Source organism: Eptatretus burgeri, chromosome 2 (assembly GCF_056783735.1).
Source record: "Eptatretus burgeri isolate ZD-2024b chromosome 2, Ebu_testis_v1, whole genome shotgun sequence".
Classification (NCBI taxonomy): Eukaryota; Metazoa; Chordata; class Myxini; order Myxiniformes; family Myxinidae; genus Eptatretus; species Eptatretus burgeri.
The window spans coordinates 22,970,963-22,996,921 of NC_140962.1; the positions used below are offsets into that span (position 1 = coordinate 22,970,963).

Sequence of the window (25,959 nt, forward strand, 5' to 3'; positions counted from 1 at the left end):
TGATGCAGGTTCTTGTGCATTGTGTGGCAGAGCCAGGGAGTGCTGGACAAGTGTGCATCGACTTGGAGGCAGCGGAAGCTGTGTTGAAAACCACAAGCAGAGCGGGTTTCTACCTGGAGATCTTTTCATCATGTTTGGAGAGTAGGTCGTTTGCAAACACGTGCACCATTCCATTCGATAAGCATACGTGCTGATTCCATGCCCAACGATTGCTATCGCCGGCCTTCATGGTGCCAGAGGACAGACTAATGTTTTGACTGATAAAAGGCCACCTTCCAGAAAAATCTCTTATCAACCTTTTCAGGAAGAGTTTAAAAGTTTCATTTTTCTTTTGGACGTTTCTCTTTTTTCACGAAGGTGTGTCGAATTATGTCTAAGGAGTGATTCTCTGGTTTGCAATTGCAGGAACACTTGATTCTCTGCCAGCCACCATTAAAAAATATAGTTACATTCAGTGTCACTCAGCAGCATTGTGGAGCTCATTTGAAACGTATTTCTTAGAAATAGACATATTTGGAATATTGCAAACGTGTCAAGTGCAATACTGTATTTAATGATGGAAAATCAGTTGATTTTTTTTTTTTAACATGAAGTGGATTTTTCAGCCCTTTTGCATTCTGAGAGATACTTGCCGAAGCTAAGTGCCCTTTATTTCCGGAGAGGGGAGAGGTATTCATCATTCTTCATTGTTTGAATTTGAACCATCACACTCGTGGATATATTGGGTATGAAAAATATTAAATATATTATTTGGATTTGAGTTGAGCAGATTTTCCCATCATTAGATGAGGGGTCAAATCCATTGTAAGCAGATCAGTAAGTCCATAGTTGAATATAGAAGGAGGAAAATAAAATATAAAAATAAATAGTTTATGGTGTCTTTTTCCTACAATATCTAAGAATCGCGGATGAAGTTGTACATTATAACACCCTTCTTCTTTCGTATGGAGCACAAGGCTGAGAGTAGCATCAGTGACTGATGGCACAGTTGTGCCGCTGATGCAATGCCCTCTATAGGTTAGGGCAGGAATTTGTCCATGGTGCCGGCGATAGCTCACCTACTTTTCGCGAAGGACACTGTGGAATATTTTACATCCACAAACTAATGCTGGTAGATAAGCCTGGTGTTGGCTTAGTGGTTAGGGTGATGGCTTGGGATCCTAGGGTCCTGAGTTCAAGCCCCGGTGACCGCTGAATTAATATACACCAGGAGGTTGACTCAGCCTGTCATCCTTCCAAGGTTGGCAAAATGAGTTCCAGTGTACTGGTAAGGGGGACACTGCATTAGCGGCATAGCCGTGTACCAACCAATGATGCAGCCAGCAGCCACAGGCTGCACTCGATATATATATATATATATATATATATATATATATATATATATATATATATATATATATATAGAGATAGAGATAGAGATAGAGATAGAGATAGAGATAGAGATAGAGATAGAGATAGAGATAGAGATAGAGATAGAGATAGAGATAGAGATAGAGATAGAGATAGAGATAGAGATAGAGATAGAGAGAGAGATAGAGATAGAGATAGAGAGAGAGAGAGAGAGAGAGAGAGAGAGAGAGAGAGAGAGAGAGATAGAGATAGAGAGAGATAGAGAGAGAGAGAGAGTTGGAGATAGAGAGAGAGAGAGTTGGAAATAGAGAGAGAGAGAGAGAAGTAGAGAGAGAGAGAGAGAGAGAGAGAGAGAGAGAGAGAGAATAAGATGGGAATCCCGTTTAACGTCCATCCGAGGGACGCACACACGTTGATGCCTCGCTCTGCCTGCGAAACACCAGGATAACAGTTTGTAGCTGGGCCGAGATTTAAACTCAGGCTATATAGCTCAGAGATGAGTATACATAAATCTAGGTCATCCTGCCAAGTACATGAGAATATGGTTATCAGTTAATGTTTGCAGAATTACAAAGACAACAATAGACGATGGACAAAACAACATAGTATTACATGTGGTGTTTGAATGTGGCATTATAAGGTGTGTGCTCATATAGGAACATCATGTAAACTGGCTATAACTTATCGAAGTAGGTTAAAGTTTTTGTCAAAAGGTTAGGTTTGAAAAGTTTTGTGAAATGATTGCAAAAAGAAAACAAAATGTAGAAAGACCCGTTTTGCTGAGCTTGTTGATTGACATTATACATCAGACCACAGATTCTCTAAATCACCCTTCGTAAACTCTCTGCACAATTTCCAATGAACATTCCATCGATTGTGATTGAAATATAATTGCTGTAAGATTATAACTTTTGAGGACTTTAGTCGTTATTTTTTCAAGACATTGGAAACAACTTTTGTATTAGAATTTCTCCAACTACTGTACTGTAAAAGATAAATATATTTATCATAATTTCTCTTTTGACTAATTATTGAAATTGCTGAGATATTTGAATTGACGTGGAAGAGCTTTATACACGTATTAGATAAAGTACGAAGGGAAACATGTATTTCATGAATCGTAACGAACACTTTTATTGATTCAACAACGTAAAGCAGTTTATGGGATTAATGGCATCATGAGGGAAGTACTCAGATGGGAATACCAAATAGGCCACCCAGTGTTGCTCTTACTGTGAGTGTGTGGTTTTTGTTGTGGCAGAGATGGAGAAAGGTGAGGTGAGCATGGCTCAGGTCTGTGACAACACCAGCTTCCGGCAGGTGAAATGGAAATCATGTCATCTTCCACAGGTACACAATCTCCGACAATTTGTGCGTATTCTTCATAACTTTCATTCTTATTACACATTTGATTATCTCTTTGGGAAAAAGAGAAGAAAAAAAAAAGACAGGCAGGGAAACTAGAAAAGATGGGACAGGAGGCTACAAAGGTATTTGGGGATGTTTTGTTTTGATTAGGAGGATGAGGCTAAAGGTGTGTGCACTCTGTGAATATGAGGAAGACTATAGGGTCCACACCCATGATAATCAGAAGTGCATTTGCTTTGCCTCACAGCTGAAGCCGATGATCTCAGACATTGAGTACCTGGAGGAGCAACATATGTTGCTCAGTGTGAAGGCAAATGACAGCTATGAGTCTTATGGTAGGCTCAAGTCTGCTTGTCTGTTTATTAACCATCTTTATCCTGAATTTGTGCTGACATATCTGTTGCACGACTGTCTGTATATTACATATCCAAAGTTGGTGGAATGGAATTTTGGACCCCTGTCCTGAATATATATATATATATATATATATATAAATATATATATATATATATATATATATATATATATATATATAATTTCTCACCACTGACTGACTCACTCACTGATATTAAAGATCGTTGCCTTCTGGGTAATGTAGAAAGCTGAAATTTTGTGCACTGATGGACATCGAAGCCGGTACACCAGAAAAAATTACAGAATCGTCGACAACATCCATAAATGAAAATAAAAATAAATGGAAAAAAAAATGAAAAAAATGCAGCTGGGTGACCCGAGACAATGAGGAAGCACGGTAATTTTGTAGGCCGTTGGACATTGAAGCTGATACTCCAGGAAAAAAATCACAGGATCGTAGGAAAGCATCCGTAAATGAAAATATAAATGAATGAAAAAAATATTAAAATAAAAAATGAAAAATCAAATGTTGGTGACTGACCTGAGACAATGGCGAAGCACGGTTCATATGCTTACACAATGTGTAAGCACACCCTGATAGTCTGTATGTATGTGTGTGTGTATATATATATATATATATATATATATATATATATATATGTATATACATACATACATTAGTGTGGATCGGCTCACTACACTTGCCTCCCCACACATTGCTACAGTGGGACAAACACCGCCACATTATTAAAAACACATCACCATCATGTAACGACCAAGTTATTAAAAAACATCTCACGACCATGTAACCACCAAGTTATTAAAAACATCTCACCACCATGTAACCACCAGGTTATTAAAAACACATCACCACCATGTAACCACCAAGTTATTAAAAAATCTCACCACCATGTAACCACCAGGTTATTAAAAACACATCACCACCATGTAACCACCAGGTTATTTCAAAACATCTCACCACCATGTAACCACCAGGTTATTAAAAGCACATCACCACCATGTAACTACCAGGTTATTAAAAACATCTCACCACCACGTAACTGCCATGCGATTGAAAACACCTCACCTCCACATAATAATAACAACTTCCACTGTGCAATTCAAACCACTTCACCACACGTCGCGATAGAGACAGGCTTGTGTAAACTGAGGATACGTACGTGAGTTGTTTTGTTGGCATGATTTTCACCAATCGTTATACAAACATTTCTTTTCTACAAATGCAATTGTAATATTGGTGATATTACACTTTTATAAGCAAGTGAAGTTGAAAATTTCAGTTTAAATTAATTTTTTTTCAAAAAAATTACCCTGATATGAGGACATACACACAGGAGAGGTAGGTGCATCCCGGAAGTATGGTACAAAATAGTTCAGTGACAACACAGGACAGGAGAGACACTGCATAGAGATAGATATATATATATATATATATATATATATATATATATATATATATATATATATATGTATATATATGTATATATATATATATATATATATATATATATATATATATATATATATATATATATATATATGTCTGTATTAAGCTCTTCTTTCCTTATGAAAAAAATTCTCAATTGTGCTTCCTATCTCTCTTCATCCTACCCCCACCGATGCATATGTACAGCATAATATGTATAAGGCTTCCAATCATTTTCAATATTGTAGGTTGTTCATATGTTGAAGCAAAACTATCGTTGCTGTTATAGCTGGAAAGCTGCAACAAGAGGAAGTTTTGGATAGCTTTTGTGCAAACGAGTAAGGAAACTTTTTTCATTTCCCAGTTGAAAACAGCTGTTGTCAATAAGTGAAAGTTATTGGCTTCAGCTGTCATCTTGCATGGGAGACATGATTCACATTGAGTTTGGAGGACAGGAAGGGGCTTTAGTTCCATCTTGAATTGTTCAAGGAATCGATGAAAACCTTTCATCTTGCAGTGGTCTCAGTCTGCACTGGTACTGATGATGTCCCAATAAGGGTGAACCAGTTGTCAAGTAGGTTTGGCATACTTGTGGGATCATTGTATATCCTAGCCGAGTACCCGCCATACAGGTGATCTTGTTCCAAGCATGCAACACATTATTCTGACATATCCCTTTATTATTATTATTTTTTTGTATACGTTGTCCAGGCTTGTATGAGAGCTAACACCAACGCACAACAATGGTGGGCAGGAGACAAGATGGGCGGGAGAGGGAAGGACAAAACAGTGGGGAACAGAGACATTATGAGATCTGTGGAAGGGAGATGGATGGGGTGGGGACATTGGGGTGTACAAGATGGACCTTACAGGGACTTTCAGGTCCTTACACGACAGGGAACTTTCGGGAAGGAAGGCAGGGAACTTGAAGGAGATGGGTTTCGGGTGGATTAACAGGTGTAGAAGTAGAATAGGTTGTGGTTTTGGATGGGGGAAGATAAGTGGTGGTGGTGAACAGCTGTTTTGAAGACATGGAGGGAAGAATGGGATTGAAGAGAGTGTGAGAGTTTATTCCAAAGGTGGGGAAAAAAGAGGAATGAAAGAGTGAAGGTGAGCAGTGATTCGTGATTTGGGGAATTATACCAGAAGGGGGTTGCTGGCAGTCCTTGAACGCCCTGCGGAAATATGGTGAGGGGGGGGGCACATCACAGACAGAGCGGGGAGGGGGGGTGAGACCGGAGAGGAGACGGTAGAAGACAGAAAGACCACCGACCTGCCTGCGGTGAGAGAGTGAGAGGCCCAACGACTCAGCTTCATCGCGGGAGATGCCAATGATCCGAAATTTCTTGGTTTCCACAGCGTGAAGCCGAGAAAGGTGGGAGGCAGGAGCACCAGCCTTGAGGAGAGAACAGTACTCCATCAGGCTGTGGATGAAAGCTTTGTATTAAGGTCAGGAGCTCAGGTGGGCCGAGGAAGGTCTTTGAGTGATATACCGAAATATTGGTATATTTGGGTGGTATATTGGCAATAGACCGCTGCCTTGACCACTCGAAAATAAAAATAACCTGGGTTACATATATGAAGCAAAAACATATTTAATACATTGTGGTTATGTAGCTCATATAATTCCAATCCCCCCCTCCCTTTCCCTCCAAAGGAAGAAAATGCTAAGATTGGCAAAAAATTTTTTTTTTTAATCTTTATGGAATCAAACGAAACTTGCAGATGCATAACTTCAGGGTGCCCACATTAATCCATGAAAGTTTCAGCTTACGACTTCAAATCCTCTCAGAGGAATAGACGAAATGTACAACATGCATACATACATACATACATACATACATACATACATACATACATACATACATAAAACTTTCCCTCCATTATATAGAGATGCAGGTTGCAATTGCGGAATCCTTTTTTGGATGGAATAAGCTGTCTCTATTAGTATGGCTTTGAGAATTTTCTGGAACTCTGATGTTGAAGTCAGTTTGGTTTTGTTGCAAACTTGCAAAGAAACCTTTTTTTTCCCCCCTTATGATGTTAAATATTAAATGATACACACATGGTGAATTAGCATGAGACATATATGAGCCATTTCTATAAATTATGTTTTTGCAAAGAAGTGTTGTATGAAACTGCTGTGTAAACCCAGTACTATGTATACGTACTGTTTAATAGTGGGTTTAAGGTACTGGACTGTATGTACAGCATAATTCCAGGGGTGTTGTGTTGGTGCTGTGACACAGGGGAGTGCTGTGTGGCACTTCGTGCTGTGGCAGCTGAAGGTTCGTGCCCATTTTCCGTGTTGCTATCACACCATGGTGAGGAGACGGGGAACATGCGAGGTCGTTTGGCTCTTACCGGGGCATCCGGGGAGAGGCGACCTACCCGATCGCGCATATACGGTATTCTTTGGGAGTGTTTCATGGGAAAGATGCTTCGGCAAAGCAAAAATAATTTGGTAGAAATTAACGAAAAAATATGAGTAAGTATTTAATGAAACGTACACTTCTTAAAATGTTAAATATTGGGCTGTTTGTTGCACCTCGTTTGTTTTGGGTCAAGTACAATAATAAAACGTTAAGATAACACCATATTATGGTAGGAGTACAGTAAAATATAAAAAATAAAAATTAGACTTTGCTGTTTTAATCATTTCATGTTTTCTGACTTCGCAAATTGGCTAAAGGCCTATGTGACGGACGTTTGATGAGGGGAGTTAAAATGTTTTCCCCTTTTCAAAAGGTCTTTGAGGCAGAGACATCACTTCTCATCTATTGATATCATAAAACTCACTCAGGACCATGGATAAAAGTGTGACTCCATCTGCAAACTACATGGAGATGGACTTACACCTGTGCCAAATTTTTGGTGTGGGATCATTGCCCCAGCGGAGGGCTGGGGGCATTTTGACTCCTCCTCAAGTGAGGATCATGGAGCATTTTGTGATGAAATGTTTCGTTGAGAAAGTGCTTTGGTAAGAGATTAGAGGTGGAATATTCACATTTTAAACCCCTTTGATTGGCAAAATGCTAAACTGTTAGCGTTGAAGCAAGCTAGAATGGTGTTGGCACAATATAATTTTTTTTTTTATCATATCATTCGACATCTCATATTTGACATTTGATATGGATTAAAGTAAAAATTTGAAAAAATGAAATTGTGGCCAAGACAGCTCTCCAGAATTTTGAAATGCCATGGGACACCGCCCAAAAAGTGCAGTGGATCCCAACTTGGATTTACCAAAGTTTACATCAACACCACTTTCGGACTGCATTGTTTTGGACATAATGCCCTTACCAGTGAGACAGCATGATGAAAATGAAAAAGATGGCATAGCTTATAAAAATTAAAGGGGTGCAGAGTTCCAAAACAAAATAAAAGTGAGATGGGGAACTGACGGGGAGTTGGGGGTACTCATGAATTTTGTTGAGTTGGCTGACTTCAGACTGGCATCATTGCCATTCCCATCTGAACATGTGGCTCTTGATTATTACAGGGAAGCCAGGTTTCAATAATTGTGACTGTGAGGAGAGGGATAATTAATTACAACTGCTGTTGCTGTTGAGCGAATCAACACAAATAGGAAGTCTTGCTTCATTTGATCGCTCGGTGCATCAACGCAAAACTTGCTTTATACGGGTCAAGGGTCCACAACAGCAGAGAGGCTGCTGCCAAGAAGTAATGTGTACAAGTAGCCAATTGATATGTTGTCACATGTGATTGCAGATATGCCCCTAGTTATATAATAAAATTAATTACAATGGAACCATCTCCAACGACGTTTGGTCTTCAGCTATCTTAACTCACTATTAAGCTATCGTAACTTGAGAAACAACAAACCTATTGTTGAAATAAAATAAATCATCTAAACAAAACTGGGGAAGAAGCAGTTTGAAAGAGCTACAAAATTGACCAACAAAAACATTTTCCTCCTTTAGATTGGATCCATGTGGAGAAGGAAGAAGACACACCCACCAAGACGAAGAAACTCCATGTGGATATTCAGTATGCTGCACAGCATTCACATAAACATTCTAATCATTAAGGGTCTGCCATACTCTTTTCATCCTCAGTTATTACACCTCAGTCCACACGTCCCTTTGTCCATCTGCTCTTGCTCTGCAGTCTCTCTTTTCCCTCTAACCTGCCCGAAACCAATCCCAATCCATCACGTTTGATTTTTCTGTCACTCACCCGATACTTCCTCTCAATTTTGATGTACTTCGCTTAACTACCATACAATCTTATTTTTGTTCTTCGACTGATTCAGTGTAAACATTGATTTCTTCCTCCAGCATCAATATCTAATTCATATTCCGGTGCTACATATCTCCAGATTATTCTATTTGGTGCAATTGTTGTTGTTGTTGCTATTATTATTATCATTATTGTTTTATCATCTTACCATCCACCTCTAGGCCACACACACTTACATCTGATCAACCAACCTTTTACTCTGGGTCTCCGTCCGATCAATTGTTGGCTGCTCCCCCACCTCAATGCCTTGGTACATCACCAACAAGTTCTACTTTACAGCTCATAAGAGGCCCTCTCCCTTCACCTCCATCTTCAGCAATCACCCCAATCCATTGTGCAGCTGACAGCAGTGCTGACACATGGGGTGAAATAATTGATAATCCACTGTATGCTTCAACTGGAAACCTGAAAACTCAGACCGATGTGAGGAGTCAATGTGAAGGCAAGGTTCAAGGCGGTAGAGGGCAGACTAATATCAAAGATCAGAAAGAATTTCAGGTTCAGATTGACGTCAGAGGTCAAGGGATTGGAGAAGTAAGGAGTCAGGCAGAGTCAAGATTTAAAGAACCTCGAGGTCCATGTGAGGTCAGAACAGAAAAAGATGTCAGAGGTCATCGGGATGCCAAAGAGATCCGGAGTCAGCGAGATGTTGGCGAGCATGTGCAAAAAGGGCGACGTACTGGCCCAGATCCTCCACCGACTGTTTCCTCCACAGAAGCTTCGATGGGCATTAGGCCTGTACGTGGACCGCAAGGGCATATATCCAATATGACCAATGCTTTGCGATTGTTTCAGGGTCATGAAACACGAAGTTCCCAACTCCAACCGCAATCTCCATTTCACCCGCAAGTTCCTCCTCGCCCAGCACCACGATCTGTTGTTCTTGGTGGCCCAGCTAACCGAGGACTCAACTCCAATGCACTGACTTCCCCCAACCACCCTGTACCTCCCACAGTTAGTCCACCACCTGTGCATCGAGGGGGAAGTCCATACGGTGCTGAACCACCTCTACCACCAAAATCAAGACGGGATGGAGGGCAGGTGAGAAGCAAAATTAAACACCATCCATTTGTCAGAATAAATGAGTAAAACATGGCCAAGACAAGAAAGTTTATTATTTTTTGACTTCCCATAAAATACTTTCTTAACAAGACCGAAAAGTATTTTTCTCACTTTTTATAACATGCCATTGTTGTTAATGCTACCCTAATATATAATTGGGCAGTAATTAGCCACTGTTTTACTTGGGAAGGGTAATTTTGCTGGACATCATGTAATACTTTGTTTAATAATGACATTATCTTATGTGTGTATGTTTGTATGTTCATCTGAAAATAATAGAAACAAACATGGCTGGGCCGATCTCCACCAAATTTTGCATACGTAGTAGCCAGAGACAGGTCATGGGCACAATACAAATCCAAGGGAGGGGGGAGGGAGGGGGAGATGACTTACGATTTTTGCCTGTACATGTGCCACATTGCAAGTAGTTTACTAACCCCTGCTGCAGACAGAGGCGAGTGTTAGCCCGACACAAAATATATTCGCCCCACCTCCCCCATCCCCCTCCCTAGGCTGCTCCAAAAGGAAAGTTTGCTTTTCAGATCTGCTTTGAAAAGCAGATTTTTATTTTTATTTTTCAGGACATTGAAGCACTGCACTTAAATATTTTGTTTTTATTCAAGGGAAATATCTGTCAACAGTAGGCCAATAAGTTTTAATTTGGCTAATGGGGAAACTTACTGACAGGAAGGCATAGAAATAGTACACTTACCTTTGAGCTTATTCTGAGTTTGATGCTTGATCAAACTAACTATAAACTGTTGGACTGTTTCCTCGCTGGCAGAGAATGGCATTGAACTTGCATCCTTCAGATGTCATAAAGCTGAAACCTGTGTAACAGCATGAACTGGTGGATGTGGGAGATCTCATGGTGAAGAGTTGGTGGGTTATTACGACACCCTGATGTTTTCAAATTCCTTATCAGAGCAGATTGATTTGACTTGCGGTCAAAGAGTTAGATTTCAACCACGAGAGGGCGCAGTTAGATTAAATCATGGCCACATTAGAAAGCTTGTCCGCGCATCAACGTTTGCTAGTGTAATGCAGAGGTGCTAGTGTAATGCAGCATGGTGTCAGAGGAAGATGTGTGGTGCGAGTCAGTAAGGTTCACTCGAGAAAGAACGGTGGTTTTGCTCTGAAAAGAATGGTTGGTTCGGACTTGCCTGTGCTGATTGCTCTTGTGCGTCCACAGCAGACGAGAGATAGATGGTAGAGAAAGCTCGGTAAGAGAAAGACCCTAACGGAGTGGTGTAAGAATCTGTAAGTGTAAATGTTGGCTGCTGGACACAGCCGAACTGAGCGTCGATGAAATAGGAATGGTCTCGGCCAGTAGTAGTAGTCACTCGCGTCGCTCCGGTTGCTCGCTCGGCCGCGCTGCCTCGTGGTGTTGTTCGCTCGGCGCTGGAAAGCTCTTGTCTGGCCACCTCTGCTGAAACCTCCCGTGTCCGGCGAGGTCTGGCTCTGCTGAAATCTCACTTCATCTGAGCTGAGTTGCTCCTTTTTATGGACTCCAAGCAAAGGAGGAGCTAAGAATCAGATCAAAGGAGGCTGTTAGCAATTTCAAGCTTCCCCATTGGTGCACAGCGGTCGTCCCAAGCCGTCGCCACACCCAGCCATGCCTCAAAATCAAAAATGGCCCCATTCGCTCACTAACCTTGCCACTTATCGGAGCTCCAATATTAACATGGGGCCAGGGTTTTTGGAGGCGCTCTACGGCCCTGAACGCATGCTGGCCTCCATTCAAACGTCGTAATTTAGGGAAATCTCAGCGCTACTTTACATCATTGAACGAACTCCAGTGCACGTTCACACCGAGTTATGCCCCGACGCAGCCCGACTCTCATTCCTCCAGCACTTTCCGAGGCGGTGGTGAGCGTTCAAAGAATAGAGGGCAGTTGCGGTGGTTGTAGAGAGGTGAGAGAACGTGGTGGCGTTGGGAGAAGTGATTGTAAATGTGGCGTTGCGGCGAACAGGGAGAAGTTGTTTGTAACGATGACGTCACGGCGAAGAGGGAGAGGTTGTTCATAGCTGTGCATTTGTAGTGAAGACGTGGACGTAGGTTGTTATGGGGATTTTTAGGATTTGTGTGGAGTGGTTGTGGCAAGCGTTGTAATGTTGTGGTGTGCAGAATGAAGGTCCAAAGTGAGATGGCAGTTGGAAATTGGTGAGCAGTTTTGAATGGAAATGGCATGCAGATGCAAAAATGAACCTCACGGTGCTTACTTTCTTGGTTCCTTCCATCGTTATCATTTTGGATGCATGCTTGTTTGCGTGGTTCGTGTGAGAGATAAAGTAGTGTAAAAGAGTGGAATAAGAGAAAGGATTGAAGAAAGAAAGCCGAACACAACGCATCTTTCCCATTTACCCTCGAGACATATGGAAAGGACTAACTATACACATACTCATGGAATAACTGCCTTGGAATCGCTGTATGTTGTGTGTCATTGCCTCGGAGGAGTGCCGGTTTTACAAAATCACAAAAATATATATATATATATATATATATTAGCGGGATGTGCTTACAAATTGTAAGCAATAATGGACCGTGCTTCCCCATTGTCTTGGGTCGCTCACCTTTATTTTTTTTCATTTATATTTTCATTTATGGATTTTTCCAATGGTTCTGTGATTATTTTCCTCGGTGTACCGGCTTCGATGTCCATCGGAAGACAAAATTTCAGCTTTCTACGTAACCCAGAAAGGTACCGATCTGTGGAAACCCTCACATGGTTTCCTCATTCTGCCTAAAACTCTATCTCCATCTATTTTAATTTCAAACCACATTATTGAAGTCACAAATTAATACTGCGCCATTAATATAACAAAATAAAAACACTCATGAGGTACTGATACAAACACAAACAAAACTGATATAAACACCATTCTCATGTTGACACCCCACTACAGGCAAATCTGCCGGCGAGAACGGGCAGTTACAAAACATGTCATCCCTCCATCCATTGGGACCACACTCTGTGCAGAGCGTTGGTGCTGCCTAAACGGTCTCCTTGGCACAATCTTGGACGGGTCGCCACTCCGACACAGTATACCAGCATGCTGGCACTCATTTTGCTGACCTCAGAAGGATGACAGGCAGAGTCAACCCCACCTGGTATTAATTCAACAGCCGAGTGGGATTTGAACTCAGGATCCTAGGATCCCAAGCCCACCACCTGAACCATTAAGCCAACACCAGGCATATGTCATGCAGATCGAAAATTAAAATCATAATTGCATTGAGAAATTTATGAAACCTCCCACCTACATCAGAATGGATAAAAGCAGGGTTGTTTGGGTGGACACTCGGTCACAATCGTATTGAGATATTATCAAATCGGCGAATGTTTCTGCCGAACATGTGATTGCGTTTACATCCGGATAGGGAGCGGCTTCGTACGGCTCGAAAGTTAAAATCATAATTGCATTGAGGTATTTGTGAAACTTCCCACTCACCTTAGGACATCCGCTGGGACCTCAATACGTTCCACAGAAGGTTTGATGGGGCTAGCACCAAAACTGAGGGAGTCGTTCAGGGACGGACAGACAAACAATTTATTTTATCACATCTAATATAAAAAAATTGTAATTACACTCAGATTTTGTACCCCACTGTGTGTATGTATGTATGTATATGTATATATATATATATATATATATATATATATATATATATATATATATATATATATATATATATATATATATACATATATAATAAATGTCAGTTAATGAAAGATAAAATAAATACCATTGGTAACCTGACAGGGTAATGGCATCTGCATAAAGTTTTGAGACAGATTTTTGTCTGGGATGCAGGACATTACAATGCAGTGATGTGGATTTTTTTTTTAAACCCACCTTGTTGTGATCGTTGTCCTCCTGAAGGATTCTAACTGGCCGATTGTGGAATCCTATTTGACTTCAGACACAGTTTAACGTTTGTCCGATTTGATTATAAAATCCTATAAAAACCCTATCGACACTGATAAAACTGATGTCCACACAAGTCCTTCCTTGTGAAACAATTTATTTCCTAATTATCCACCATACACTTCTCACCCTCGTACAATGAACTTTAGAATCCCCATTGATTGCAATATTATTTGGTTCTATTTCATTTATTCTTACTTTAGTTAACAGTTAGACCAACCCGATTCAATTCACTTCCACATTACATCAGAGAGTTTTATTCTAACTTGGTACTTGGTCAGTTCCAAGGAGCACAAGCCACTGAGAAACTATACTTCCTCATGTGCTTGCACTGAAAACAATTTTAGATTTCAAAGCATTTTATACTTTCGTGAGAGAGAGGTTGGGGGATATTCACCCAGACTGTAGACGTGTCCTTTAGATGAAAAGCCACTTCGTACATTTTCTAAGCAAAGGTTCATTTATCAGCTCGGTCACTCTACTCCAGAACAACACATTTCTTATCATTTAGGGCAAAAGTCTTTTGGCCAGAAATGACAGCCAATTCAATTTGCAGCATAAAAGTTACATTTTCTGAAACTCCATTTGTTACAATTTAAAATACATTAATATAATTTTTTCCCCCACAGCAGGATCAACCATCCAGCATCAAGCAGTGGCTAGCCACTCTGGGACTACCACAATATGAGAATATGCTGCTCAACTCTGGATGGGAATCCCTGCAGTATCTCAGGTAAACACGGCTGACCAGTCACAATTTGCTCAATTGGCAACAAAGCTATCGTATCACAACGTGGCGGTTAGTGACGTAAGAGTGGTGGAAAAGGATGCTGTGGCCTTCATGATTAAGATATTTCCCGATTAAGACTTGTTTTTTTTCCATTCGGTACTGGAAAAGGAAAATTGCTTGAACTTTGTTGAACTAGCTGTCTCTACCTTCCGATCCCACTCATCAACTCCAAGATGTACACATTCTTCTAGTAACCCACTTCAGGTTAAACTTCCAAAATCTAGGCTGACTGCACACCCCAACTTTTTTGGTCCTTGCTTATCCCATATGTGGAACCACCTTCCAGAAGGTTCCCTCTTGGGCTTCAAGAAGGGAGTGCACCACCAACTGTCACACCCCCTCCCCTCCAATTCTGACCTTGATCTTTATTACCAGCTCCATGAATTATTACGTACCCAACCATCTTACATGCAGGGTGTGTGTGTGTGTGTGTGTGTGTGTGTGTGTGTGTGTGTGTGTGTGTGTGTGTGTGTGTGTGTGTGTGTGTGTGTGTGTGTGTGTGTGTGTGTGTGTGTGTGTGTGTGTGTGTGTGTGTGTTATTTTTTTTCATTCATTCCTTTTCTAAGCCTGGTGTTGGCTTAATGTAAAGTTGGCTGCCTTAAGATCTTAAAGTCTCAAGTTCGAAATCTTGTCATGCTATTAAATACCACCAGGTGGGTTGCCTCAGCCTATAAAAATGAGTATAACCTTCCTGGAAACAGGGGCACTGTGCTCATCAGCAGCACTGTGATCATCGGCAGCACAGCCGTGCTCTCAGCAATGATGCAACTCGCAGCCACAGGCTGCGTATGAGAGTAAGAAATTGCCTTGCTTATTGTGTCCAAGATTTTCCCCGCACACTTACTTCATCCTACCTGTCACTGTCTTCATGAACCATAATCTTGGAGGAGAAAAAAAACAAACAACACCAAACTGTGATCACTGTGATTTGAAAATTTTCCATCTGATTACTTATGTATTGTGCAAGATTAGCTGTGACCTGACAAATTCAGCTTTTTATGAGGCTACCCCAAAACTAAGTCTAAATATTCAAACTCAATTGAAATGTTGAATTTATAGAACATTGGTATTTCCAGCGAGTTATAAAAAAAATTGACATGTGACCATTTTTTCATCTTATTGACAATCTTTTTTGATGACGTTGCCTCTTTTTAATGAAAATATATATATTTGGTTTCCATTTCAGTGACCTTTCTGATGAAGACCTGATTGATGTGGGGATACAGAGTGCTTGGCATCGTGGAATCATCCTTGACAATCTCCCCAGGTCACTTCATCCAAAATGATTTCCATCGTGTTCAAGCAGATAGTTTGAGATCACAGCCAAATTATCCAAGTCATGTTCGAACCCTGCAAGGCACCTCTGGGCATCTTGGGCCAAATATGCTTTTTTTTTTTTTTCTCAGCCAGCTTGATGTTAAACTAGTAAGAGGTGTGGAACGACCATGTTGTGGAAGCTTGACCGAGGCACTCACCTTTTTCACCTTTATTCGCTTTAAATTTGTTTTCTCCACAACCGCTTGAATGATTGACACCAAACTTTCATCATAGGAGTGGGGATTGACGCCGACCTATGGAGATGAAAAAAAAGAAATAAATAAATAAAAGCTACATGATGGTTGGATGGAAAATGTGGCTAGCGTTCCAAAAAGTCTGTTTTCTGTTGGCATGGTGTTTCACATACAGAATCAGGAATAAATGGCCTCGACCTCACTTTGCACAGCCTCGGCCGGATGATCTTGAGGGTTAATTTTGGAGATGGAATCAAAGGCAGCTTGGTTTTTCTCAGCTCTTCAAGCAGTTTGATGCTCTTTTAGCACAACCCTATCCTATATTTGTATCCATTGTTTTTTTTCAGCTTCAGATCTGTCACAGCATGTGACATTCCAAAAAAGTTACCATTGACTCCTTAGCATATTAGGTCTGTATTTATGTCGTGTCTTGTGAGTTAGAAATTTTTGTTTGTGTATACAAAGTCGAGGCTCGAGGAGCGAGAACATAAAACTAATCAGGACATAACAGAACAAATGCAGTAGTCGAAAGAGGGGGAGGGACAAGATCGAGGGAGACTCGGACAAATAAAGGATGCGAGAAGACGTGGTAAATGCATATCTGACGCACACGCACAGGGTGGGAGGACGCACAGGGTGGACAGCAAACTCAGGAAGGAGAAACAGGAAATTTGGTAGGTGGGCTTGAGGAGGGTTAATGGGGATAGAAAAGATCATGGTTTTGGATGGGGGATGATCTGAGATGGTGGTGAACAGCTGTCTTGAAGACCTGGAGGGAAGAATAAAAATGGACTGATCTCAGGGATATCACACTTGCCTTTGATTTGCCTCGTCTGTTAAATTCCTGACGAAACAGAATTCAAATGCAAACTTATCCTGCTGTTCAACAACCGGACGATGCATTGTAGAATCGTCCCTCTAAAGCAGACATTAAGCTCACTTCCAGCTACTAGGACTCGTTCGTGGATGTTTAACATCCCCATGGTACCTTTTGAAAACAGTCGCTCGTTCTGTGATTGTCATTTGGCTAAGTTATAATCTTCGACCCCAACACACAAACAAACACACACACACACACACACACACACACACACACACACACACACACACACACACACACCTTTACGACTATAGGTATATATTTATTTAAACGACAGGTGGGTATTTGGAACAGAAATTATTTTGTAACCTAGTTTATTCCATTGCATTATTATCACTCGTACTAATAACAGCCTCTGCATTAATTAGTGAGTACACATAAAGTTGTGACCTTGGGTTTCAATTCAAGTGAGTTGTTTTGTCATACTAACTTGCTCATTGTTCTAGCTAGAGGGTATGACTACCATGGGCTACACCATGTCCCAATGTTTGTCTGTCTGTCTGTACACCATGCTCTATACAGAGCGTTGGTTTTGCCGAAGCAGTTTCTTGTACATCGTTACAATCCTGGATGTGTCGCCACTTTGACACAGGATACTCGAGTGAGTGTGCAGGAATTGGTAATTTATTCAATCACACCGGTGATGTCTCGACGACTCTTCACGAAAGGCACCGTGGTATATCTAACGTCTACCAACGATTGCCGGCAGACAAAATGCCCAGTTTAACGTCGATCTGCGGGATAGCACACACTCATGTGTTGTTCTACCTCTCCCAATGAGTGGGCACCGTATCGGGATGATTGATCAGTAACAACCTCCTGATACAGAGTGGCTTGGTAATTAATTGGCAAAAAGCTTCATTCACGTATTTCACTGGTTAAATTGATTCTCAAGTTCATTCATTATTAAGTGTGGGGCCACAGACCACCTGTTTGAATATTAAGCATCCCAGCATACTTTTATGAATTCTGTATTCCTTTGGGGGCCTGTGATTATGAATTAATAAACAATCGATGAAAGTCATCCTGGTCTTAATTAATTTCTGGTTGGTCACTATCTCAATAAGAATATAATATAAACAAAACAAACCTACTCATTGGAACATGATCATCTTAATCCAGTCATTATTAGCCCCCCGTTGGTCTTGGTCTGAAACGGGAGCTTATGGATTTGGTCTCGCTTTTCGGGAGCATGCGTACGTGTGCGCAACAATATCTGACACGTATGGACCGATTTTATTCGTATTTGGCAGAAAGACAACATATGATGGTATACAAATGCAAATCATCTTGTGTCACGATGTGATTAAAGATGGTCGACTGGAGGCCATTTTAGTTGTAAAAAAAAAAAAAAACCCAGTGTCGAACACATGCGTGTGTGTGTGCGCAACATCCTCAACCATTTCTCAGATATGCATTTACCGATGTCGTTTAACCTTGACAGACAGATAAGGAATGATGGCTAACATGTTGTTACGCCTGTGGAAATTCGCAGAACACCATAAAGGTCCTTAGTTCAGTTAGATCGATAAGTCTGTGTTCAGTTCGATTTCCCCACCGTTGTTTAATGGGCTTTATTCGAGTCACAGGGTTGTGATCTTTGAGATAGCCGTTTTTCTTTACTATCGTTATTTTTGACCAACCACCAACACCACTCTCAACAACCACTTCACAACCAACCACAACCCCACCACCAACATTGCTCTCAAACAACCGCTTCAGACCCACCGTCCTCCCACCACCACAACCACATGCGCCTCTCAACAAACCACGCCATCCTCATCACCTCAACCACAATTACGCCAATCACCTAACTACCGATCACTTTCTCCGTAAACCACACTACAACCCACTCCGCTTGTAAAACCATCTCTACCAAGGAAAAGGAACAAGGGATTCCAGTAACGCCATGAAAAAGAAGAAGGTATTCCGATGGCGCACGGATTTTCCCGCCTGTTTTTCCCACGCGCCGCAAGGGGGAGATCGTTCGTCATTGGTCAGTTCATAGGGGCGAGGCGTTGGGATTAGGGAACGCCCCCTTTCTCGAAGCTTCCCGGAGGAGCTCGAAGGAGGGCGGAGCAAGAAGCCAGGAGGAATTTAAGGGCATGCGGTACGCCAAGTAAGAGAGTGTTAGTGGTTTCTTATGGTGGTCTTGGTCGGGATCTTCGGCTCGTGGTGGCCTGTCCTGCGGTCCGTGGAACGACCCGTTCGTCGGAGCTCGCAGTCGGTGGGGAGTGCGGGCGTGGCACCAGGGACGCGGACTGGAGGCACCGCTCTGCCAGCTCTGTTGCGCAGACCTGCGCGTCCGAGTGAAGAGCGCCGGAGAGAGCTCGCCGGCCCCGTGGAAGGCCCGAGTCAGCCGCGGCTATCCTAGCTGCCGTGGGGACAGACGTCGCGACTCGCCCATCAAGGCACCACGAGGGTGCAGGTAACCTGCAACGGTCTAGTGGGGCCGGTTCAGTCACCAAGGCTCCACGGTATAAAGGTATACGGACCCTGACTCCCTTGTCTTTGAGGGTAGTCTTTTCTTTTCTTTTGAATGAATGTTGGTGGTGCTGCCTATAAGTAGAACTGTGTAAGTGCTTGTTAATGATAATTGCTAATAGACGGTCGTAGTGCTTTCACCTTGCTCGTGTCTTTGTCCCCATCCCATGCATGATTGTTTTACTGCATACGTGTTTCCATTGCTTTGCCTGTATACGTGTTTAGTAATAAATGTGCTGGTCTAAATGTACCCCGTTCGTTGCGTCCTCTTTCCCTTGTTGAAATGTCATCTTGCATTGCGGATTAATAGTTGAGTTTTAAATCCCCTTTAAAGAGAATTGGATCCGGCGAGGTCGGGCAATAATACCCGCTCATTTATCTCAGAACGGAACAGACCTCTAGAGCGGTTCGTGTCCAAGCCGACCTGCGTCGAGGTACGGTCCCTCGGTAGGTTACCCGCGCGAGTACTTAGGTATATCGAGATTCGGCGATTGACCCTATTTTGCGCGGGTAGAATACGGACTGGGCCGTGGTGGGGTTAAGAACCCACCCGTGACGGGGTTCTGGCGTGGTTCCAGAAAGTCACGACTGAATTGTTCGTCCGGTGGGCGACGCGGCTGCTATTAGAGGAACGCGGTCGATCGCACGCCGGTGGGCGCAAATTCGTAACAATATATAAGCACGTCATTTTTTGTTTTTTGACATCAGATCCAAGATGGCTTAATGGTTAAGTTGGCTGCCTTAAGATCTTAAAGTCTTGAGTTTGAACTCTTGTCATGCTATTAAATACCACCAGGTGGGTTTCCTCAGCCTGTCAAAATGAGCATAAGCTTAATGGAAACAGGGGCACTGCATCAGCAGCACCGCCGTGCTCCAGGCAATGATGCGACCAGCAGCCACAGGCTGCGTATGAGAGAGTAACAAATTGCCTTGCTTATTGTGTCTAACAGTCGACTGATAGACTGGCAGCCATTTTAGTTGTACATAAATATGGACGAACCCTTTAACTCCATTGTCATATTACTAAAACCATGGGGGCTCTGGCATTTTATGTCTATTTTACTTGCTTACCTTTTAACTGGATGTTAGGTTGTTTTTTTTTTGTTCATATCGACTCCATCAGTAAATGCTCGAGATTAATGAAATGCCATTTCTCTTCATTGCAACTCTATTGGGTCCTTCCATATATGACCATCCTTTCTACAATTCACAGACCGGTGTTTGTTTGTTTGTTGTGCTGCTCCTACAGTTCTGGGCCGATTAGATCCAGACTTGCTGGAGAATCAGCATGACCCAAATTAACGTATCAGGGTGTTTTTATCTTTGCCAGTGGTCTTGGGGGGGAGGGGGGGTTAGGGGTGGAGAAGCAAATTCTCGATGTAAATGTGTATCGTGTAGTGCCGCCACCAGGTGAGGGAGGGTATGACTAGTCTACACCATTTACAGTACAGTATTCCTGTCCCTATGTTTTCTAGTGTGTGCTGTGAGGCATTTTGAATTGTAAGCAGTATGCATATTGCTTCATGAACACAACCTGGCTCTTTTTTGCCTCAACAGAGCTGTCAGGTACCTATACACCGCCCAAATAAAGGTTATGCATCAGAAGAACGTTTTGCATGCTTCGAACAAGATCGCCCATTGGGTGGGTACTCTGCTCATTACAAATAATGAACCGCCACCACAGGTGCCTTTGTTAAAAAGGATTTGATTAAATATATAATACTGCACGTCTAAGCCTGATGTTGGCTTAGTGGTTAGGGTGGTGGCTTGGGATCGCAGGGTCCTGAGTTCAAGCCCTGTTGGCCGCTGAATTAATATACACCAGGAGGTTGTCTCAGCCTGTCATCCTTCCGAGGTCGGCAAAATGTGTACTGATAAGGGGGACACTGCATCAGCGGCATTGCCGCGTCCCACCCAATGATGCAACCAGCAGCCACAGGCTGCTCTTGATAGACTACACGTCTCTCTTACTCTCATACCATGCTCTTCATTGTTGGTGCTACTGAAGCAGCTTCCTGAGCAAGGGTTATCCTGGGTGGTTTGCCACTGCCTTCGCAGCAGTAGTTAGGGCAGGAATTTATGATTTGTTTCAGGGTGTCCGTGATAACTCGCCCATTCTTCACGATGGACCGTGGGATCTTGAATGTCCACCAACTAATGCTGGCACATGGGACACCCATTGATGAATCACTGCCTGTGAAACACCAGCATGAAAGGTTTATAGGTGGGTCAGGATTTGAACCCAGGCAAGACAGCTTCAGGGTGAGTGTATGTACCTCTGGCAGCATTCACTACATAAGATGTACCTCCTTGTCACATGAAGTTGAATTTAAGACGAACAGTATTTGTTTTGGCTGCTGGTTTCAGTTCTTCCCAAACAGTTTTGTGTGCTCTGTTCACCACCTTAACTTGCTTTTTCATGATTCTATTATTCAAATCCATATCTTTGTTTTATGTTAACACAAATGTTACCTGATGGTTTTGTGATTCTGTGGGCTAAAATCATGTGAGAAGCTTTCACCATTCCATTCAAGTACTGCAATGTAATGCTTTTTTTCAATTCCAGTCCAGCTTGATCTCTGCAATTGTTTGCAAATATTCATTTTTGTTGTACTTGTAATATAGGGATGTTTGCCTGGAAGGTTCTTGCTGGGTATTGCCCTTGTACATCATTTGCATCATGAACTGTTCCATTGCTGCACCACCAACACCTCCCAAGTGTTCCACTGGCTAGCAAATAGGACAGACTGTTCTCGTACCAGTGCCATGTTCACAGCTTTCTGCCGACACTTGTTGAAATCAAGTTTCCAACAGTCTACAGGGTTCTCATAACAACAACCACAACCTTTGCAACGATTGGGGATGCCACTTCAAAGGGGTTGTAGCCCCCCACCCCCTATCAATTCAAGTCAGGGGCCAAATATTCCCCACTTCACTGCTGCCTGGATTTATCAGGGTAGCTCGGGTGCCATGGACCAGCCCACTCCGTTTCTCTCTCCCTCTCTTGTGGCCTTGGCTTCACAAAGGTGAACGTACACCATCTTGATGTGGGGGACCTCTGCGCCACTCCTCGGAGATTGATTGGCAATTTGCTTTTGAAACAAAATCTGCTCTCCCCCCCCCCCCCCAAAAAAAATGGAGCACTTTCAGGGGGATACCTAATGATTGTCACGTTATTGCATCGCCAGTGATCAAGGGAGATACCTTCAACAGACCTGACTTGGTACCATATCCACCTTCAACACACAAAGTCCACAGCATATGGGAAGTAACAAGGCAAATCTTTATTTGAGAAGCTTAAAGCATTATACCAGTGACAAGCAGACATAACGAATCCGTAAAGCCGGCTTTCAAACAGACAGTTGCATCTCACTTTCCCTCATGCCAGGACATCAACCGTTTGCACATTGCACTTCTAATGAATGTTGTAGTGACTTTTAAAACAAAATAAAAAAGTAACAAATGACAAAAAACACTAATGCTGGATAAAATAGAAGTAGTACCATCACTTCAGTGTCTACAAAATAAAAAAAGTCAAACGATGTAGGCCGCCAAATATATCATTAAGAAAATCTACCTTGCACTTAAAAGTATGTTTTAAATTCAAAGGTTTTTCTTCTGCCCACATGCCCCCCCCACCCCCACACCTCTCCAACCCCAAACTCACCTTCACCAATGTCTATGGAAATAACAAAGGTTTCTAAGACCTACATTTTAAAATGAATGTAAAGCTGGGGAAAACAGACACCCTGCCAATTTAGGTCTTCTGGTCCCATCCCCTTCAAAGTTCAATCTCCAATCTGTGGGTACAAAGTCAATCTGCATACATTCAGTGTGCAGGAGAGATGCAACCCCCCCCCCACTCCCCAAAAAAATAATAATAATAAATAAATAAACCTTGTCAAAAGCATGACTGAAAACAGTGGCTTATCTATGCAAAAAAAAAAAAAAAAAAAAAACTTTATCGTTACATTACCCATGGGAGTAAGAACAGGGTTTTGTCAGAATCAACATGCACACAGAAAAAGTGCTGAAGTGAGTGACCCACCTGCTCAGAGATCCGAGTCATACCAGTTGACCTGGCCGTTCTCATGACCGGCTATACCGTTAAGATCAATATTCGGGCCGGGGGGGCCAAGTTCGGACAGCATGTCATGGAAATCACCGTTTTGGTGGGACACAAAGTCATCCAACAGAGGATCCATTCCAATGGGTTCATTCATGTAACCACCTGGTCCAAAGAAAAAAAAACAAGACATATGACAGATCAAACAATGGAACCAGTGAGATGGCATCCACTAAGCATCTATTTATTAGAGGGTCTTAATGGACTTTGTCAAACTTTAAATTTTTTGCTTGTTCTGTTAAAGCAATCACAAGGGATAGTCAGTGCTTAACCTTACCTGCATTGCTCACAGGTGGCTGTGCGCTGTGCAGACTGCCATGGCTGCTGTACATGGTATCTTGGTGGTATGGAGGTTCACCGGGATGCATCATATCCCCGGGAATCATCCCACTCTAAAAAAGCACCACAGAGTTCGCAATCGATTAAACACAACAAAGCATAAAGAGCTAAAGAAATCCACAAAACGGATAAACAATAACTTTGGTACAATCCATTCGCTGCACCGCAACTCAAACCGTCGGTGCATCAGTGATGGTCAGCATTTTCCAATCTATGCACAAACCTCATTCCAGTTGTTGTCATCCCTAAACAGGGAGTGAGAAAGTTCCACGGAAAGCCTTTTTTTGAAGTCCTGTGGCTTGTCTTCGGACATGCGGAAGAGTACCGCTGCGGCATACGTTGCTGTCACACCCCCACCAATGCAAAGAGATGAGAGATTAGCAGCACAATGGGGTTCGGCCAAGATTTGTACTAAGTCCACCTTACTTGGAATTACTTGCAGTTGAACCAATATGCAAAGCTGCTATGGAAAATATTAACCAGGATTAAAATCTTAAAATATAAACCAGAAAATATTTAAAAAAATACACATGGAGTGGAATGGTCTTGTTTATGGCTAAGCGCATGTAAATGGTACCACTCCGTTTCAAAAATGTCAAAAAATGAAGTTTATTCCATTGCCTTCTCACTACATTTTCCTGAAAGTGTAAGTCTGAGTTCAGAACAAAAAAAAAACCATATAGCTTAATTACATATCTATATATATATATATATATATATATATATATATATATATATATATATATATATATATATATATATATTATATATACACACACACACACACCAAATTATGATACTTTGAAGAAGGGGTACCTATTCCGATGGTTTTGCGAGTTTTCAATGAAATTACCTAATTTTTCTTTTTTGGCAAAATAAATGAAGGTCATAGTATGCAACTTATTCAAGCAACTAATCTAATAATCAAAATACCAATTTCTGGGATTAAGAAATAATACATACCTTTTTTATTACTGCTCTATTCAGTGAGTGTCAGATGCTGAAAAGCACCAAAAGAGATTTATCGAACAAATTCTTGGACGTAAATTTTCAATTCAATCAATTCTGGAAGTAACAAAGCTCTCTAAATTCTCCAAAACTGTTTTTACTGCCTTCTACATTAATAAAATATTTTAAAAAAATTTTAAGAAAATTAATTTTTTAATCAAATTCAAAAAAGTGTGACGTGCAGTCGGACAAATGCAAAATTACTCTAAACCAAAGCCATGCATGTTTTCAATATTTTTTTATACTATTATATCTATATCACTGTGCCCCATTTGTAAATAAATTTTAGTGAAACTAATCTGATGCACAGAAGAATAAAAGCATTTTTTTGAAAAACGTAACATGCAGTCGGACATTTGGGTTGGAAAGTTCGGTCAAGCCGCTGTAATTAAGTATCCACCCGGATCATCTCAATTTTTTTTCTACATTGACTATTGGTAATAAGTTGAATAATTTAAGTCACGTAAATATGAGTTATTGATAAACTAGTCATTTTGTTAGGGGGTTTCATAGTCCCAGGCTCTAAAAGGGCAATAAAACAAGAAAAAATAAAAAATATGCCAGAATGTACATATATCATGCGAATCCACCACTGACCGACACAAATGCTGATTTTCTCAGACGGTGGGTGACAACCTTTTGATTTGATGAGAAATTTCATATGGAATGTTTTATATGTTGTATTTTTGCATGGTCTAATATATGTCATATTTTAAGGTGAAACAAGAAAAAAGGCCAATACTGGGCATGTATATTCAATAAAAATCCTGCAGATTCAGTAATATACATCATATACCCATGAACCTATATATTTGAGGTCCTATGGAACACTGTCTGTACAATGAACCAAATTTCATGACCAGTAGTAGTCTTTGTGACTTTCAAAAATGCCACTCAAGTCAGGGTATTCCCTAAAATAGGGGTGGTAACCACTTACATGCGCTTAGCCTTATACAGTCAACCTACTCTACACCTTGTATTCCTTCTTCGTTCGTATGCAACACAAGGCAGCGGGTTAGCATCATTGGCCGAGGGCCATGGCTAGGC

At 41.6% G+C, this 25,959-nt stretch overlaps 2 protein-coding genes across 4 annotated transcripts in view; one reads left to right on the forward strand and one right to left on the reverse strand.

The window, feature by feature from the left end:
* LOC147031592 (phosphatidylinositol 3,4,5-trisphosphate 5-phosphatase 2A-like) overlaps nucleotides 1–17,979 on the forward strand; it is a 138,025-nt gene extending 120,046 nt beyond the window's left edge. Inside the window, exons 21-28 of the mRNA XM_085865643.1 lie at nucleotides 31–141; nucleotides 2,612–2,700; nucleotides 2,966–3,053; nucleotides 6,769–6,927; nucleotides 8,464–8,530; nucleotides 8,944–9,823; nucleotides 14,404–14,507; nucleotides 15,751–17,979. Coding sequence (XP_085721769.1) covers nucleotides 31–141; nucleotides 2,612–2,700; nucleotides 2,966–3,053; nucleotides 6,769–6,927; nucleotides 8,464–8,530; nucleotides 8,944–9,823; nucleotides 14,404–14,507; nucleotides 15,751–15,850 — 1,598 coding nt within the window. The 3' untranslated portion in view covers nucleotides 15,851–17,979. The remainder of the gene's footprint in view (nucleotides 1–30; nucleotides 142–2,611; nucleotides 2,701–2,965; nucleotides 3,054–6,768; nucleotides 6,928–8,463; nucleotides 8,531–8,943; nucleotides 9,824–14,403; nucleotides 14,508–15,750) is intronic.
* A 4,722-nt stretch (nucleotides 17,980–22,701) lies between these two features.
* LOC147031593 (catenin beta-1-like) overlaps nucleotides 22,702–25,959 on the reverse strand; it is a 28,372-nt gene continuing 25,114 nt past the window's right edge. For 2 of the 3 annotated variants that reach the window (XM_085865655.1, XM_085865644.1), the window contains 4 exons: nucleotides 24,128–24,246; nucleotides 23,843–23,957; nucleotides 23,488–23,670; nucleotides 22,702–23,239 (listed from right to left, as the gene is read on the reverse strand). In XM_085865655.1, the coding sequence (XP_085721781.1) occupies nucleotides 23,492–23,670; nucleotides 23,843–23,957; nucleotides 24,128–24,246 (413 nt within the window). In that variant the 3' untranslated portion in view covers nucleotides 22,702–23,239; nucleotides 23,488–23,491. Of the gene's footprint in view, nucleotides 23,259–23,487; nucleotides 23,671–23,842; nucleotides 23,958–24,127; nucleotides 24,247–25,959 lie in introns of all 3 variants that reach the window. The other variant, XM_085865663.1, reaches the window with a different exon arrangement.